This window comes from Coturnix japonica, chromosome Z (assembly GCF_054131305.1).
Source record: "Coturnix japonica strain WE chromosome Z, WE-NBRP24, whole genome shotgun sequence".
Classification (NCBI taxonomy): Eukaryota; Metazoa; Chordata; class Aves; order Galliformes; family Phasianidae; genus Coturnix; species Coturnix japonica.
Genome location: NC_140702.1, coordinates 29886298 through 29903159, shown reverse-complemented (window position 1 = coordinate 29903159; position 16862 = coordinate 29886298). Strand labels below are relative to the sequence as shown.

General features: G+C 41.1%; 2 protein-coding genes across 5 annotated transcripts in view; one reads left to right on the top strand and one right to left on the bottom strand.

The window, feature by feature from the left end:
* PIGG (phosphatidylinositol glycan anchor biosynthesis class G (EMM blood group)) overlaps window positions 1-16862 on the top strand; it is a 75077-nt gene that overhangs the window by 42040 nt on the left and 16175 nt on the right. For 3 of the 4 annotated variants that reach the window (XM_085528770.1, XM_015849554.3, XM_015849555.2), the window contains 2 exons: window positions 1410-1719; window positions 9270-9433. In XM_085528770.1, the coding sequence (XP_085384896.1) occupies window positions 1410-1719; window positions 9270-9433 (474 nt within the window). Of the gene's footprint in view, window positions 1-1409; window positions 1720-9269; window positions 9434-11289; window positions 11382-16862 lie in introns of those variants that run through there. The other variant, XM_015849557.3, reaches the window with a different exon arrangement.
* Window positions 4583-9015, bottom strand: LOC146753871 (E3 ubiquitin-protein ligase Topors-like). The gene has a single exon (XM_085528772.1). It carries the CDS (start codon window positions 7031-7033, stop codon window positions 6068-6070), a length of 966 nt encoding a protein of 321 aa, XP_085384898.1. The 5' UTR covers window positions 7034-9015; the 3' UTR covers window positions 4583-6067.

Here is a 16862-nt window from a genome sequence, read left to right as displayed (position 1 = left end):
AAACCTGCTGTCTTTTAGTTCAAAAACCTTGCATCTTGTCCTATCACTACACCCCCTGATAAAGGTCAATCCATAAAGCTGCGTGAATGTATATGAACACTTTTTTGGAAATAATTACATCAGAATTACCAGAAATACTGAAATAAAGCAATTAATTTCTGCATGAGCCAGAAGCAAAAGAACTCTGTGAACTTTACTATTCTGTTCCCCGAAGAAACAATTCTTTATGCTTTACAAAATAATGTATTTTAAAGCTCAGGTGACTCAAGAATTCTCACTTCCAAGTGAACTGTATTACCTTTGTAGAAGACTGTTGTCATTCATCACTCATACATAAAGGACCTAATAATTCCAAGGGATAAAGAATTCTAAATTTTGGACATGTACATAATAGGTATTTCTATTTTTTCCAAAATTAAAAAAATAAAATAAAATTGTAATAACAATATTCTATTCTACTCATTTGATGGGTTCTTTGTGACTGTTTTTACTTCATTAATATAAGACTATCAGTGTGTTCTAATGGACATTCACGCTTCTAGAACAGGTCACAGTTTCTGAGCCTACTGGCCCTTACCTTTGACTGCTTTTTTTGGATGAGATACTGTGTGTTCTCCAAAAATTGGCTTGCATTGGAAATGGAGTGTGACGTCAGTTTGTAGGTGTGATTCAGATGGCAGTTAGTACGTAATTTTTTGTATCTTTTAGGGAATTGAAAAGAGCATGTGATATCAAGGGAAACTGTGCTGATTTATATTAGATATACAGTAGTGTAAGGTAACAAAGTCTCTAAGAAATGCAGGAATTTTAGACTGAAATAAGGTTCTTCAATTGCCATCAACTGGCTACAAAGAAATATAAACTTGTGTTACTGAGTTCTGAAAAACTGCTGAACAGCTTAGTAGGATAGCTGTTTTAAGTCAGTTTATTTACTGACATGCATGTTTTATATCACCCCAATGAATATTTGTAGGGAAATTCCTTATGCTATGTAAGTGGAACATTTATAAGGATAGTATGTATGGATCTATACCTTGAATAGTAATAACACGTTTATTTTGGTTACTTCAGTTGACATTTTATTTTTATATTTTAGTTAATACTACTTTTTAGCACAATCTGTTTTATTGAAAGTTGCTTTGGAGTTATTAAATGGGAACCAATTATAGAATTCTGCATATTTGACAAAGCCCACTGATTTAAAAAAATAAATAAATAAAAATGGCCAGTACTATACTAGCATTAGAACTTGGTCTGTTTGGAAGAACTGAATAGTTATTGCATCCCTCTTGAAAACTTTTTTTTTTTTTTTTTTTTTTTTACCTATGATATTGATACTAGTAAGTTATTTATGTTTCTAGTTTATTTGCTTTTTCAGATACACATATATTATTTTCTTTTCTTTTTAGGGGGATTACTGAAGCTCGTTTTGTTTATGTCTTTGTTCTTGGAATAGTCTTCACTGGCACTAAAGATTTACTAAAGTCGCAGGTTATTTCTGCAGACTCCAGTGTGAAGAGTACAGGACTATGGGAAGTGTACAGTGGATTGGTTCTACTGTCAGCCCTTCTATTTAGACCACACAATTTACCAGTCTTGGTATTTTGTCTGCTGATACAGACAGTGATGACGAAATACATCTGGAGACCTTTGAAATTTGATGCAGCACAGATTACCATAATGCACTACTGGTTTGGCCAGGCTTTCTTCTATTTTCAGGTAAGCTGAATGCTCTTCCTGCTGTGGGGCTGGGAGCGGGGATACTTGTTAAAAGAAATGCTCATGGAATATGAAGTGCCAACTAAGTCACGGAGTGGGAGAGTTCACTGAGGTCTCAGAATTATGATGTTTCTAACAATGTTTCTAATTAATGTTTCTGTCTGAGAATCAGGGAAGGGTATGTGCTTGATAACATGATACTCTCAGAGCAGAGTTCTACAATTGTCAGGAATATTAGCTGTGTATACTATGGGACTTTGGTCTGTTTGTACACTTCATAGCTACTGCTGTGGTGGTAGTAAACTGAAAAGTATCAGCTAAGTTGATTCATAGCAATAACAGGAAGATGCATTTTTGTACCTGATTCTTGAAAATTCCAAAACATTTGGTAGCATCAAAATATATTTATATGCAGTTCAAAATTGAAAGGAATCTCTTTGTCATTGTAAGGCATCTTAGCAGAATCAAAACTAACTGCTGTTTTTATAACGAATCACCTTTTCTGGAGAATCTACAAATTTCAGTAACATTGTTGACCCCAATGCAAATAAGGGTGCAATTACTCAAAAAGTTGTTTTTTTAGCATCAAAACAAGAGAAACTCTTTGCTCTTCTGCTAGTGCTGGGAACTTAGTGTAGCAATGTCATAAGAGAGCATTAGTTAAGCTGGAAGTCACATTGTTAGGAAGAGAGGCTTTCTGATTTGCTGCAGACTTCAAGGAAAGGGCTGTGCTGGATATAATTTCCAGGCATGGCTGAGGATGTTAAAATGTAGTCAAGCTTATGGTACTTCACATGCTTTCCAATCCTGTTAGTACAGTTTGAATGTTGGCGTAACTTTGTTCTGAGCTTCCACATCAGGACAGGGAATCTTTGGTGAGCGTACCATCATCACATTTCATCCCTTCCTACTCAGTTTTCCTTCTACTCTGCTCTAAGGAGGTAACGTTTTTTAATTGAATATCTTTTGCATGTCTTGAGCATAACAATTCGTACAGCCAACTTTGATGATTGCCTTTTGAGAGCAGCCCTTAGTGTGACTGGAAAGAGGCTGGAAGGCCTCTGCATACTGAGTTACTTAACAGAACCAATTATCAGAAATGTAATGGTGTGTAGGCTGCCAAGAAAGCCATAGTTATGGAAAAGAGACTAATAAGGAATAATTGTAATGTTTTTGTAAAGCATCTATTTTCCAGTACCTGAAGGAGGCTACAGGAAAGCTGGGAAGTAACTTTTTATAAGTGCAGGTAGCAACAGGACGAGATGAAATGGCTTTAAACTGAAAGAGTGTAGATTTAAACTAGTTACTAGGAAGAAATCCTTTACTGTGAGGGTGGTCAGACCCTAGAACAGGTTGCTCAGAGAGGCTGTGGATGTCCCCCTCTCTGGAAGCATTCAAGGCCAGACTGGGTGGGGCTGTGAGCAACCTGCTCTAGAGAGGCAGCCCTGCCAGTAGCAGAGGGGCTGGAACTAGATGAACTTGAAGGTCCCTTCCAACCCAAACCATTCTATGATTCTATTTTCAGTGATGATGAATTGCTGGAGTTGGCTGAAAATTTCACAGAATTATCAAATCAGGAAATAGTTGAGGCTGAGAGGCACTTCTGGAGATTATTCAGTCCAACATCCACCTATCAGCAAGTGGGTCAGCAAGTTCACATTTCTCAGGGCTGTATCCAGTCTGATTTTAAATACTGCAAAGATGGATGTTCTAAAACTTCTCTGGGCAATCTCTCCCAGCATGTGTGCACCCTCGCTAGTGAAAAAACTTAGATTTCAGATCATGCCCATTGCATTTTATTGGACAGTACTGAATCATAGAATCACAAGGTTGGAAAGGACCTATAAGGTCATCTAGTCCAACCGTCCTCCCTTTACCATACCTACAGGAAACCCCAAAACCATATCTCCTAGCTCCCTATCCAGGTGCTTCTTGAACACTGCCAGGGATGGTAACTCCACTACCTCCCTGGGCAGCCATTCCAGTGCCTGACCACTCTCTGAGAAAAAAGTTCCTTTGTATGTCCAGCCTAAACCTCTTCTGATACAAGCTGTGGCCATTTCCTCGCGTCCTGTTTGTTGCCTCCAAAAGTCTGAAAAGTCTGACTACATCTTCTTATGCCTCTCATTAATGTATTTATAGACATTGTTCCTTGTTTAGCTTTCTCTTCCCAGAAGCAAACAGAACACAGACTGTCTTTCTGGTAATGCTAGTACAACAGCTGTGGTATTTTTCCCCAACATTGTGTTTGTGGTCCATCAGTAAACCTATTCTAGCATATCCATGTCTTATACTGGGCAGCCTAGAACTTGTCCTTGGAGCCAGGACCACGCGTGTGATCTCACCACTGCTAAAGAGAGGGAATGGAGTGTTAATTTGAGACAGCTAGCAGTGCTCTCCCCACTGCAGTCCCAGGTGTTATTGGTCTTCTGTAATCCAATGGGAAGTGGCTGGCTTGACTGTCAACATGGTGTCCACCTGTACAACTTAAGTCCTTCTCAGCCAGGCTTCTGTCCTAGTGGTCACTCCCCAGTTCATCGTGGCCATGAGTTTATCCTTCCCCCACTGCAGGATTAGAAGAGCAATTGTTAATTCTCAAAGCTTCTAGTAGAAGCTGACCAAAACTTCCCACCCTCCCCCTGCTATATTCTTTCTGAGATTGGTTTATTATTAAGTTCAGTATAGGACACAGAGCAAGCCCAGATAAGGAGCTGCCATGTTGTATCTGATCATTTGTCTGTAAATTCCAGCTCTGAAGAAATTTGTTTGAATTTAAGATAATTTTGCTAATTCCTTAATTTGTGTCCTTTTCAGCACCATGCCATTAAAATAATATATCTGTTCTAGAAGATGTCTCTTTTTTTTTTTTTTTTTTTTTTTTGGTATCTACTCTGTAAACCAAAGCATGTATCTGCCTCTACTGTATGTCCAAGACAGAGTGAATTGACAAATGGACTGTGGTATAATAGGGAAGGTTTTAGGAGTACTGGTTTTGATTGTGGCCTTCGTATTCCTAGAGATTTTTTGAAAGTAGAGCAATCAATTTTGCTAAGTAAAAAAAAAAAAATTTTTCAAGGTAGATGTAATTCTTCACTATCCATCAGTCTGAGAAGGTTTTCTGCTGTCATTTAAAAATGCTATAATTGCACTTAAAGTAGATTCCCTTTATAGGATGGGGATGAAAAGTTGTACCAAAGTGTTCCTCTTCAGGATAATAGTTTGTTTCATTTATTCCTTAACAAAGAAACTGTTTGGTAGCTATGAGAGGGAGAAACTGAATCATGCAAGCATAACAGGTGGTGGGTTTTGTTTTGTTTTGCTTTTTGCAACTTCACAATTAAAGGCTGCTATTTGATGTGCAAACTGTTGCTGTAGAAAAGCAGAGCAGAAGTGTTGGTAGCTCATAAAATTACATAGACTACAAACAAAACTCAAAATCTAGTTAAAGGTGACTCTTCAGTTGGTAGGTAGCACTCACTCTGTATTGAAAGTAAGATCTCCTGTTTGGAATTATAGGTGGAAGAAACTTCTTCCAGCAGTTCTGCTGAAAGAACTTTACTTATTACATAGTGTTCTGTTCTAAACAAGTTTGGCCTGGTTCTGTGACAGGGGATGAAGGGACCCACAGTCCTATGCCCTGTGAAAACATGAAGGGGGGAAGGGAAAAGGTGGGGAGGCAGGCCTAGATGGGGAAAAAAACAGCAGCAGTGAGCTAAGAGAGAAAGCTGATTTACTGAATATGGTAGCAGAATGAGAGATAATACAATGTAGTCCAATATAATTTAAATTGAGGCTAATAAAAAAAATGAGAGTGTGTACAAAACTGAAGGTCTTACTCTAATGCTGTAGAAAGGATGGCTAAGGAACATGCAGAGAGTAAGCAGGTGAAAAGAAAAAGGCACAGTCTCATGACTCCCAGTCAGTTCAGCCTGCCTGTAGCACCTGGCCATGTGCACCCCAGGATACCATTCACCAGGGTGTCCTGGGCTCACTGATTGTTCTCCCTGGTGTTCAGGAGGCCTCCTAAGTATGCACCAGCTGGCTAACACCAGCTGTAGCATGCCCTGGGGATATTCCCTTCCCCTGCCCCTGCTCAGGTGCCAAAATTTGCCATTCCCCTCTCTGAAGCCCCTGGGGTTCCTGTCTGGCATGCAGCAGTGGCATGGCAGCAGGAAAAAGGGGAGGAAGCGTCAAGGATGGAGAAGCAACAACCCTGTGCTATTAGCAACACCAACACGTGTTTTTGCAGTCTTAATTTCTACTTTATTTCCATGGTGGAATTGGACACTGATGACAAGGGTGCATTGGGGCTGGTGTGTGTCCCAGCTGCTGCCTGTCCCCAGTCTCATCAGCTCTGCCCCTGGTCTGTTCGGCAGGGGGGCCTCTTCTTCGGCGATGCTGAGGCCTGGGAGTCACTGGCCTTCCTCTCTGGGGCTCTCCGGGGCCGCTGAGATTGGCTGGTGCCAGAGGGCCCTGCTGCAGCTTGTGCTGGCTCCTCATGGGACGCTGCCTGCCCGATGGTAACTGCCACAGAGTTGGAACGTGGGCGGCTGGGACTCCCATTGAGCACTGCTCCTGCCCTGCCCTGAGTTTCATCCCCATTGGTGCTGGCAGGGCTGCTGGAGGGTGCTGGGCCAGGGACAGGAGCCTCCTCTTGTGGGGCAGCTCTGGGCTGCGATGCTGGGGTGGCATTGAGGCCCAGCAAGCGGTGAGCCTCTCTGCCCCACCTCTGCACAGTGAAGGCGATGAACTGCCTTATGAAGTCCCTCGTGTGGCCCTGCAGGCTGGGATCCAGCCTCTGTCTCAGGATCTCCTCCTCCAGGCCAGCGAGGCGCAGGGCTGAGATGACTCTTCTGACCAGTGCATTTGCACGTGGATCCTCAGTGCCCAGGATGCGGTGGAGCTTCAGCTGCAGCCAGGAGCGCAGGGGCTGCAGCAGGGCTGGGTGCTCCCTGAAAAGGGAAGCCCATGTGGCAGGGGAGAGGCCGCCCACAGAACTCCTTGGCACTACAGGCCATGGCTGGGCTGCGCGGAGGTCTGCAGGCCTCTCGGTGGCAGTGGGTGCCATGGCAGCTGGTCTGAGGACCAGCTGAGGACTAGCTGGTCTGAGGACCAGCTCCTGATAGTCGTTCTCCGCTTGCACTGCGTGGATGATGGACTTCACACGCTGTTTGCAGAGTGGGCATTGTGGCCTGGTGCTAGCCCACTGCTGGATGCAGGGGAAGCAGAACTGGTGGCAGCATGGCATGGCATATGCCACGCTGTCCCAGTTCTCCAGGCACACAGGGCAGCGGGTCTCTAATTCTGCCTCCATGCTTCCACCAGATTTGGTGGGCCAAGGGGAGCAGGAGATGGCAACGCGCTCCCCATGACCTTCATTTGACCTTCACTTGGGGACATCTCTGCCCAACCCACAGCGATGCCACAGTCCACTGCTGGGTCATCACACTGAGCTGTCCCCACCTGCAGCATGTGCTTCAGCTCCGGCATAAGTTCCACAAGTTTCTGGGCTTTTCCCAGTGCTGCAGCCCAGCCCATTCCCCACATCTCACGTGCTTGGCGTCAGTGTTTCAAACAAATCACCAGGGTCTTGGCCACATCTTTTCATGGGCCCCGTTGGGTTGCTCTGGCTGTGGCACGTAGCCCCAGGCGCGTACAGCAAGAAGGTTTTATTCAATAAAAGTTTGTGTTTCTCTCTGATATTGGACTCAATGATCTGAGAGGTTTTTTCCAAACTTAAAGATTGTATGAAGGGAAAGAGCGTTGCTTGGTGACATCTTGATCCCCTCCTTTTTGCATTTCCAGTGACTGCTCTTGTAGTGGGAACTGCAGGTGTCCTAGAGACCAACTGTGTGTGTGGTGATGACCATCAATGCTGAGGTCTTAGATTAGGACTGAGAAAATAATTTTTTTTCAGAGAAAGAATTATTCTCAAAAGGAAAACAAGCATTAAGGAAATACCACTGGGCTGTTTCTGCAAGACAAGTCCGTCAAATTCTCAGCTTCCATGTTGACCTGACATCAGCCTACCTTGGTACAACTAATCATTTGTTTGCCACTTCTGGGCTGATTGGTGTCCATGGTTGTATCCTGGGAGAGTGATGGAAGGGAAGCAGCTGTTTATTGTGTGGGCATGAGATCCATTCCTGGCACACATTTCAGTGTCTTTTCTGCCTTCCTTTCCTCAAATTTTGTGGTTACAAGAGCTACCACTATTAAACTGGCTGGATTCAGTGTTGCTGTCCTCTGTACATTAGCCAATATACTGCCATCTTATCAAGGGTGTGGATGCTTCATGTCTATTCAGCATTGGTGAGGCCGTATCTGGACAACTCTTCAATTCTGATCTCCTCAGCACAAAAGAGATGTAGAGCTAATGAAGATAGTCCTAACTGAGGATAGCCAAGATGACTTGAGGGACTGGAGCATCTTACATATGAGCATGGGCTGAGAGCTGAAACTGTTTAGTCTGGGAGAGACCTCAAGGTGTCTCATCAATGTTTAGAAATGCCTGATGGAGGTGGAAAGAGAAAAGAGCCTGGCTTTTTTCATTGAGCAGGAGGCAGTAGGCAGAAACTTGCACATAGAAGGTTCTCTCTGTGTATCAGAAAGCACTTATTTAATGAGCAGGTGATGGAGTACTGGCACAAGTTGCCCAGAGAGGTAGTGGAAACTCTTTTTTAGAGATCTTCAAAAGTTACATGAACATGGTGTTGAGCAAGTCCTCTGAGTGGCCCTGCGGAAGCCGTCTGGTTATAGTGCATGGCCTTCAGAGGCCCCTTCTAACCTCAGCTGTTGTATGATGTGTATTCTTTTACCTGTTTCTCCTAGTGCTCTCCTGGTACTACATCACTTCAAACAAATTCATAGATCCCTGGGATGAGCTACGTAGTGAATGTCGTATGTTTTGCTATGTTTCTTAAAAATGCCTTTTACTGATGATTTAAGCCATTTTGTCCATTTCAGTAAAATCTGTTGTGATGCAGAGATTCAGGAATCAGAAACCTCTCTGACTTTGTGAGTCTTAATCCAGTTACATGCAACTTGCATTGTGGATGGAGTGGAAGTTTGTTTTCTACTACATGCTCCAAACTGGAGCCCCTCTCTGTCTAAGCACAAGAAATATGGTGTAATTTTAAGCCACAAACCTGAAGTCTTGGTTTTGAGCCATGAGTGGTGAAAAATGTGTATTTTTATCACTATGAGTGAAATCAGAAAATGTAGCTGCTTGTTTCAATATCTTTTTATAATATAATTTATTAAACATCAGGCATGTGAATTTGCAGACAAAAAAAAAAAAAAGACAAGCAAGAGGTTGTTCATGCCCAAAGTAGTCTTTAAATCCTAAATTGAAGCTGTTGTTTGGTAAGCTTCTGTATTGAAATTGCAGTGTAAAGATTGTAAATAATATGACTGTACTGTAAAGTGGCTCAAAGAGTTGATACAATAATTGGTACAAATAGTTGATGCAATAATTACTTGCATTTTAATGTATCCCAGATGTTTCTTTGGAGATAATTGAATCTTTTGGATTTTATTCCTATTTTCAGGGAAATTCAAATGGCATTGCTACCGTAGATGTTTCAGCAGGGTTTGTGGGACTAGAGAGCTACGTGGAGATACCAGCAATCTTTCTTACAGCATTTGCAACATATGCAGGACCTCTGCTTTGGGCCATTCATCTTCTGTGCTACTTGAGTTCTGAAGTCAGCAGGTAATCATGCTTTGAACTAAAATAATGCTTCCTTATGTATTGCAGATACTATTCTTAAAAATACACCTTTTCCAACAAGTGTTTTTCTTTGCATCATCCTTTCAGTTAGTTTTCCATTAAGAAAATGCATGATAATTTTTCTTTGTATCACCTCACTCTCCTGGGTTCATTTTATCTGCAGTTTTCATTTTATTTGCACTGTTTTAGTAATTTTGTTTCTTAATGATTTCTCAGTTTGCTATGCTAAATTATCTACAATTTTATTATATTTTGTTGTAACAAGGTGTGTTGTCTAAAAACATTCTTTTTATAATCTGTTAAGAAGGAGGCTTGGAAAGGCCTTTTCAAAATAATGACATGGAATTCAAACTTAATATACTGTTCACTGAACAGCTCTACTTGCTTGGCATATTGGCATGCAACTCTATATAGATCAAACAAGTCTGTTGTACGTTACTGGTTATTGCTGTCATCTGTAGCTAAAATATTAGTACTTTTCATATCTAGTGTAGCAGAGGCATTAAGGAATGCAAAATAAATTAATGCATTTGGAAATTCAAGAAGACACAGTTGGAAATTGTTATGCATGTTAGTGTGCATGAAATAGCCAACTGGACTCTTTACTATCACATTTAACTCATCATCCAGGTCACTCGAGAGGTGCAATATGTTTACAGGAGTGGCTGTAAGTTCAGTACCCCATAACATTTTCTGTAAATGCAGAAACTTGGTATATTTTCACTGAAATACCATTCGACAGAGACCAAGTTCTTACCATCCCAGAACTTAGAGTCAGCTACGTATCTTTTCTTTATTATCTTTGGAATTTAAATTTACTCTTTTTTTCTTTTTAAATTAGAAACCAAACATTGGAGCAGGGCTATCAAATGGGATTTTAGACAGTATTTAGTTTATTACAACTCTTTGCCTTGTGCATATTCATTCTGTAAACATGTCTGACTTTCCTTTATCTACAGTGTTGTCCAGTCTCATCTTGTTTATGCCTTTTGTTATCTGAATTTTCCTTCTACTTGTTTGCTTTGACAATACATGCACTGTAAACTCTCACGTTGGCACATATGCATTCATATCCCCAACTCACATAGCTACATAGAGCAGTTCAGGCCTTTGTGCCAGAAATGACCTATTCTTGCAGCCTAAATTCCTGCACTGCATGTGTTGTTATTGTGTTATTCTAACACTCTTTTGTTATGGCTATAATCCATCAGTATATCTTTCCAATATCCAAGCTCTTCAAGCATTCAACTTCCATTCTTTATACTCTCTTTAAAAACAGAATTGACGTATACGTATAAAAATCCCTGCCTCTTGTATTCTAGTAAATATGTGACTCATGACCCTATTACTTATGCTTTATTAATCTACTGTTTTTTTCCCCAGTTCCTTTATATCTCTGTTAAGCTATACCATGCTGTGTTTAAAATGATTCATGTCTGTGTTGCTCTGTTTTTTTAGCAGTTCCGCTTTCTGTTCTTCGTTACTACACTGTAGGTGCTTTGGAACTAGAAATTTTCTCAGAGTACAGAGGAGCAAACAGCCTCGGAGATGTTGTGTGGGGAGGGAGAGTAAAAGAACAAAAGCTATTGTAACATGTTCAAAGAGTTGAAGTTTTAATGTTGTTTAGACTCCAGATGGCAGACTGATCAGCACTAACATAAAATTAAGAAAAAAATGATAGCACATGGCATGTTGTTTGAAAGCACTTCTAACAAATTAATGAAAAACTTTCTGTAACAAAATCTTTGAAGATGTTTACACGGTTAGTATTGTTTCAAATAATGTGCCTCCATAGTAGTGTGGGTTTTACTCATATTTTCTTGGTTGAATTTTTGCAGATAAAAAGCTCAACTAGTAGTGTTGCCAGGTACAGTGCTGGTTTAAACTGCTATCAAGTGGGTAGCTGTGACCTGTTATACCCACATCACTTATGTAAGTAGATTCCATCAAGCACCTTTCCAGTGTAGAAATTGTAAGGTTCATTTGGGTCAACTGGTAAGGTTGTTTCCTCTACTGAACACTGAATAACTGTGGATTGAAATCTCTCAAGCCCCTGGGACTTATTTCTGTTGGAATGTCATCATGATCAGAACTTCGGTCTACATGCTTTTTATTTTACTTCTGTGTTTTGTAGCTGGCCGAATGGTTTCCATATTTCTTTGTTGCTGTTCCTTGGAGCAAAATCTTAAACTGCAAAATGGTTTCTATATTTCTTTGTTGTTATTCCTTGGAGCAAAATCTTAAACTTCAGAAGGCACAGGTCAGCTGCTCCATGTCATTTCTTAAATGTGTAGATGATTGGGTTTATTAAAAAAAAAAAAGTATGAGATACTGTTCTTAAAGGCTTCTTACTAAGTGCTTTATATGTAGTGTCTCAGTTAGTATAATTCAAAGTCTTCCTCTTCTTATGTGATCCTGAATGAAGATCCTTTCCCCACTCCAGATAGGAAGGTCTAGAAAAATCTAGCTGCCGTGCTTTTGTGGAATATGCTGAGGTTGCCATCAGGATTGCCGACCCACCCTGAAACAGTCACAGTTGAACTGATGTGTTCAGAACAGTATAGCAGTGCTGTCCTTTCTGCAGTTTCTAGTATCCTGCAATCTGTTTTGGAGCTGCTTGCATCTGGGGAAATCTTTGTGGACAGAGAAGCCTGACCTCAGTTCTAGCTGTCTTCACTTAGTCCAGCCACTTACTGGAGCCCCATGTAACCAATAAGGTGCTTCAGCTGACTTTGCTTACTCATTCTGAGGTTTTTAGAAGCTGAACTCTATTGTGACTATAACTTTCAAGGAACAAACACACATGCATACTTTTCCTCCTCCTGCACACATTCAGTCATAAAATGCTTGAGTATGGAGGGCATCTCCTCATATCATCCATGCCAACTCTTCTGTTCAAAGAACAGTACTATCCAAACAGAACAGGTTCTTCAGGGCCATGTCCAGTCACACTTTAATATCTCTATGGCTAGACACCCAACAACCTACTTGGGAAAACTAGATGACAACCATGACACTAAAATGGTTGTTTTCTGATGTTTGTCATTTGTTCTATTTCAGTTTGTGTCCGTTGCCCTTCATACTTACTTTGGACCCATGTAGTAAGTGTCTGTGTCTTCTTTGCTGTTGCCTGTGAGATATTTATGTACACTGAGAGGATCCTTCTCTCATCAAAACCAAACGTTTCCAGTTTTCATAGCTTCTTCTCCTCTGTCAGATGCTTCATTCACAGCATCATGTTCATGGTCTATCAGTAGACTCATTCCAGAATATCCATGTCTTTCTTACACTGGGATCCCAAAACTGGAGCCAGAACCACAAGTGTAATCTCACCACTGCTAAAGAGAAGGACTTGAGACAGCTAGCAATCCACTGCAGTCCCAGGTGTTATCGGTCTTCTGTGACCCAGGACAACATATGTCCTTCTCAGCCAAGCTGCTTTCCCAGTGGTCTTCCACCAACTCATCCTGGCACATGAGTTTTTTCTTCCCCATGTGCAAGGTTCGACATTTCCTGCTGTTGAACTTCATGAGTCTGTTGTCAGCACAATTCTCTGGCCTGCTTACATCGCTCTGAATGGCACTTTGTGCAGACATGCTGAGGTTGTCCTCTCTGCCATCCTCCTTTAGGTAAGATGGCCCCAGAGTGTGAAGAATTGGGGTTGAATGCCTTGAATGGTGAGTGGCCTCCAGGTGGAGTTTGTGCTGTTGTTCAGAACCCTGTGAGCTGGGCAGCAGAGCCAGTTTTCAGTCCGCTTCTCTGTGCACTTATCTGATCTGCACTGCATCAGTTTACCTGTAAGGATTTTACAGTGGCAAGCAAGTGCATTAGACTTAGAACGTCTGTGCATTGTCAGGGTTCTGTGGTAAAAAAGATTAGAGAATAAGGACTTGAAATAACACGTTGGAAATCTGGTTGCAACTGGTTAAACAATTTGCATCCACTTAATCAGGCACATGGAAGAACAAGATTTCCTTCTCACGTGCAAAGGTAAATATGCTTCTAAAATAACTAATGGCATGTGATAGACAGGAACGTGGATACTAGTGCCACTTTTTGTCCTTCATGCTCTCATAAAAAACTTGGCAGCTGGAATGTGATGGGATTTTCACAGACAGAAATAGTAAGAACTCTTCTGCTTTAGTCTCCATGGAAACTGTGCAATAACTCTTGACTATACTTCTGAGACAGTGAGCACTGATGAAACAGATGCCTAAACTTAAACAAGCATTCTCTTTGTGACTGGCATAAATTCCAGAGAGCACATGAGTCATGTAAGGAGTAGTTTTTAGAGTGCTCACTGTATTGCTCTAGTCTGAATTAGAACTTAGCATTTGGGGATTCTTATGATTGGAAGGGCTGTTATTGTATAACCAGACCTGTACTACATGGCCTCACTGTACTCATATCACTCCAGATGGATTCAGTTTTTACATTCCTACCCAAACAAAGTTGTCTTGTGGGTGACAGTCACAATGTTGTGTAATTAGTGCTCTTTAAATAGACAGCATCGTAGTTTTCAGGTTACGCGTTTGTTGGAATCTGTGTTTTAATGGGTCTAATGAGTCAGGTTTCAGTGTGAATGCTGGATGTCTCCTAACATTAGAAGAAAGCTGCAAGCCTGCTGGCTTCCCTTCCCTACTGATCAGATGTTTCAGTAATGCATTCAGGTGTTGAAAATCTAAGTTATTCCCAATGAGGGGATGTTTGTTGCAAAACACTTAAATGTGACTTCTTTTACAATGCTGACTTAAAAAGAAGGAAAGCATACTTGTTATAGGAATATCTAAATTTGAAGTTTCAGCTTTTGCCATTTTCAATCTAATTCATTTCATTTATGGAGTCCTCCATTCACAGTTTGTGCTAGGATATTAATCCTTTTTCTTTCTTACATATACTGAACTTGCAGAGAGTGTTTTAATATTATTTCTTTTTTGAGTTCCAGGTAGAAATTGCAGTCCTCCCAAAAGACAAAGAAACAATCCAGCCCTTTTTTTTTCTGAACCCTTCAGTGTTGTACGTAAATAGTATTTAATTCCTCTGGTTTCAATCCATTCTCTCTCCCTTAGGTTAATTAAAGATGAGAAATGTTTACAGCAATGAATATACTGCAACTACATTTTCTAGAGTGGTAATACCTGCTCTATACTGTGTTTGCCAGCAATTCAGCTCTCTGTCTAAAATAAAATGTATAGAAATTATCTTATTCCTTCCTTGGTGTGCAGAGAAATCTGGAAATCATTTCAAAACAGAAATGTGGCTTTATTGCCACAGGCTGGAAGACTATTGTACTCACTTTGGCATCTCCTGACATGTTGTCTTTGTGAGTATGAGCAGGAGATTTCTCTTAGTCATCATTAAAGTTCTGTGATGGAGACCTCTTTATCAGTTGCTTCAACATTAGAAACAAATGACAAGTTGCTTGAAAGTCTTTTGCAAAATAACTGTCGTTCTCTTCCTCTAAGGACCAACTATACCGCTGTGTTTTAGGAGCTGAAAAACTTTCTACATAAATGTTAAAGGAATTTGCGAGCACAGAATTTATAAACACACAGATTTGGAGTGGGTTGGGGTTTTTTTGTTTTTTGGGTTTTTTTTTTTGGTGTGTGTGTGTGTGTGTGTGTGTTTTGTTTTCTGCTCTATGTAGATGAAAGTAATTGTTTTAGAGTCATACTATCTTTCTCCTCTTTTGATCTGCTGGTGTTTGTCGGACCTATAGAAGTAGGTTCAAAAGGGCATGGCTGTACAGCCATCTGGTTTCAGTGCATCTGCAGAGCTACTAGCTGCTTTTTGCTCTATAGAGAGTGCAGATGTGCTGTATTGCTTTGTTACGCAGTATTTGACCCTTATTCTTGTTTGGAATCACTGCACAATGAGACAGTATTTTCCTGATATCCTGCATGTCTAGACCTACATGCTTAGATCCAGATGCTGTTTACAGAAAACAGTTTATTGAGTTTAATACACACCTAAGCTTATTGGCTCTGTTAGGAGAATCAACAGTTACACTACTGGGCATGAGTAGCATCAGGATGTCAATTTCAGGCAGAAATTTTTGGATCACATGATAAGAAAAACAGAATTTCTTCAGAGGGTACTAACAGTCTAGATAGGATCTCTTTGCTTGACTCTAAAAGGACTTGGAAAAACTTGAAAAGGACTTTCTGAAAACATGAAAAAATGATGAAGAGAATGCTCATTAATTTCTGCGTCAGTAAAGAAACTTCTGGTAATCCCTCCTGTTGTGGATGAACCATGGCTGTTTGAAAGTGACAAAGCAAATCTAGCTCTCCTTGGAGTTCCAAGCCTGGAGCATGCTTCTTTCAAAAACTATAAGCACTGGATGTGCGATAAAGGCTATTATTGTAAATTCTAATGGAAGGGATTAGGTTTTTCTATATTCATATCTAAGATGCTTTCTTTGATCAGTCCATGCAGCCATTTTTAGTGGAAGACGGACCCTGAAGTTTGGAGTTGCTGCATAAAGTTGCATTTGTACTTCCACTCTCTCTCTCACTGCCCCTTGTGCTCTTTCTTGGTATGCCCCCTAAACTTGCATGCTCATACTTTTCTTCTAATATCCTACTGTCCTCTTATCTTGCTGTCTGTCATGCTGTACATAGGCCCTCCTTCCACAGCTTATTTTTCTTCTCTCTTGCTTTCCCATCCTGTCACAGGTGCTTTCCCCATCTCTTACATGACTTGTCTCCACTCCCCACCTCTTGCAATTCCTCTTGCTTGGCACACCCCTACTTCCCACTCTCACATTTCCTCTGGGCACCTGTCCACTCGCACATGTGCACTGCTCTCTGTCCTTGTGCATGCTCTCCCTCTCTAACAGTAAACCTCCTGCACATGCTTCATTTCTCTATTTCATTCCTTCCCTCTTGCTTGTATGTCTTTGCCATGCGTTCTGATTGTCTCTTGCTTTTCCCTTCTGACTTCCTTTCCCTGTTCTCCATTTTCTCCTTTTTCACACGGTTTCCAGTCTCTCTCACATTATCAAATTCCCCATTTCTTGCTCTTCCCACCCCTCAAACTTTCAATCTCTAACCTGAGCCTTCCCCTTGTATCTCCCACTCTCCTCCTTGTTCCTGCTTCTGCTCTGGCTGGCATTTCCCTTGCCTCACTCTCGCTTTGCTTCTCTCTCTCACTTTGCCTCTTCCTCACACTTCTCCCTTTGCACTCTCCTCCCTTTTCTCCTGCTTCTTGCTTTCCAGTCTTGCATTCTCTCTGTCCATTGCAGTTTTCTTCACTGGCTTGTATTTCCTCATCTACTTGTGTTTTCTTCTAATTGCATGTTTCTGCCCTTGTCTGTGTGCTCTCCTAGTCTGGTATGCTTTCCCTGCTGCAAGTGCTTTTCCACTCCTTGCTTTCCTTATCTCCATTTGGTGCTCACACTTTAACATGT

Coding starts and splice junctions, on each gene's coding strand:
- LOC146753871 (XM_085528772.1), bottom strand. CDS start 7,033: ATGGAGGCAGAATTAGAGACCCGCTGCCCTGTGTGCCTGGAGAACTGG.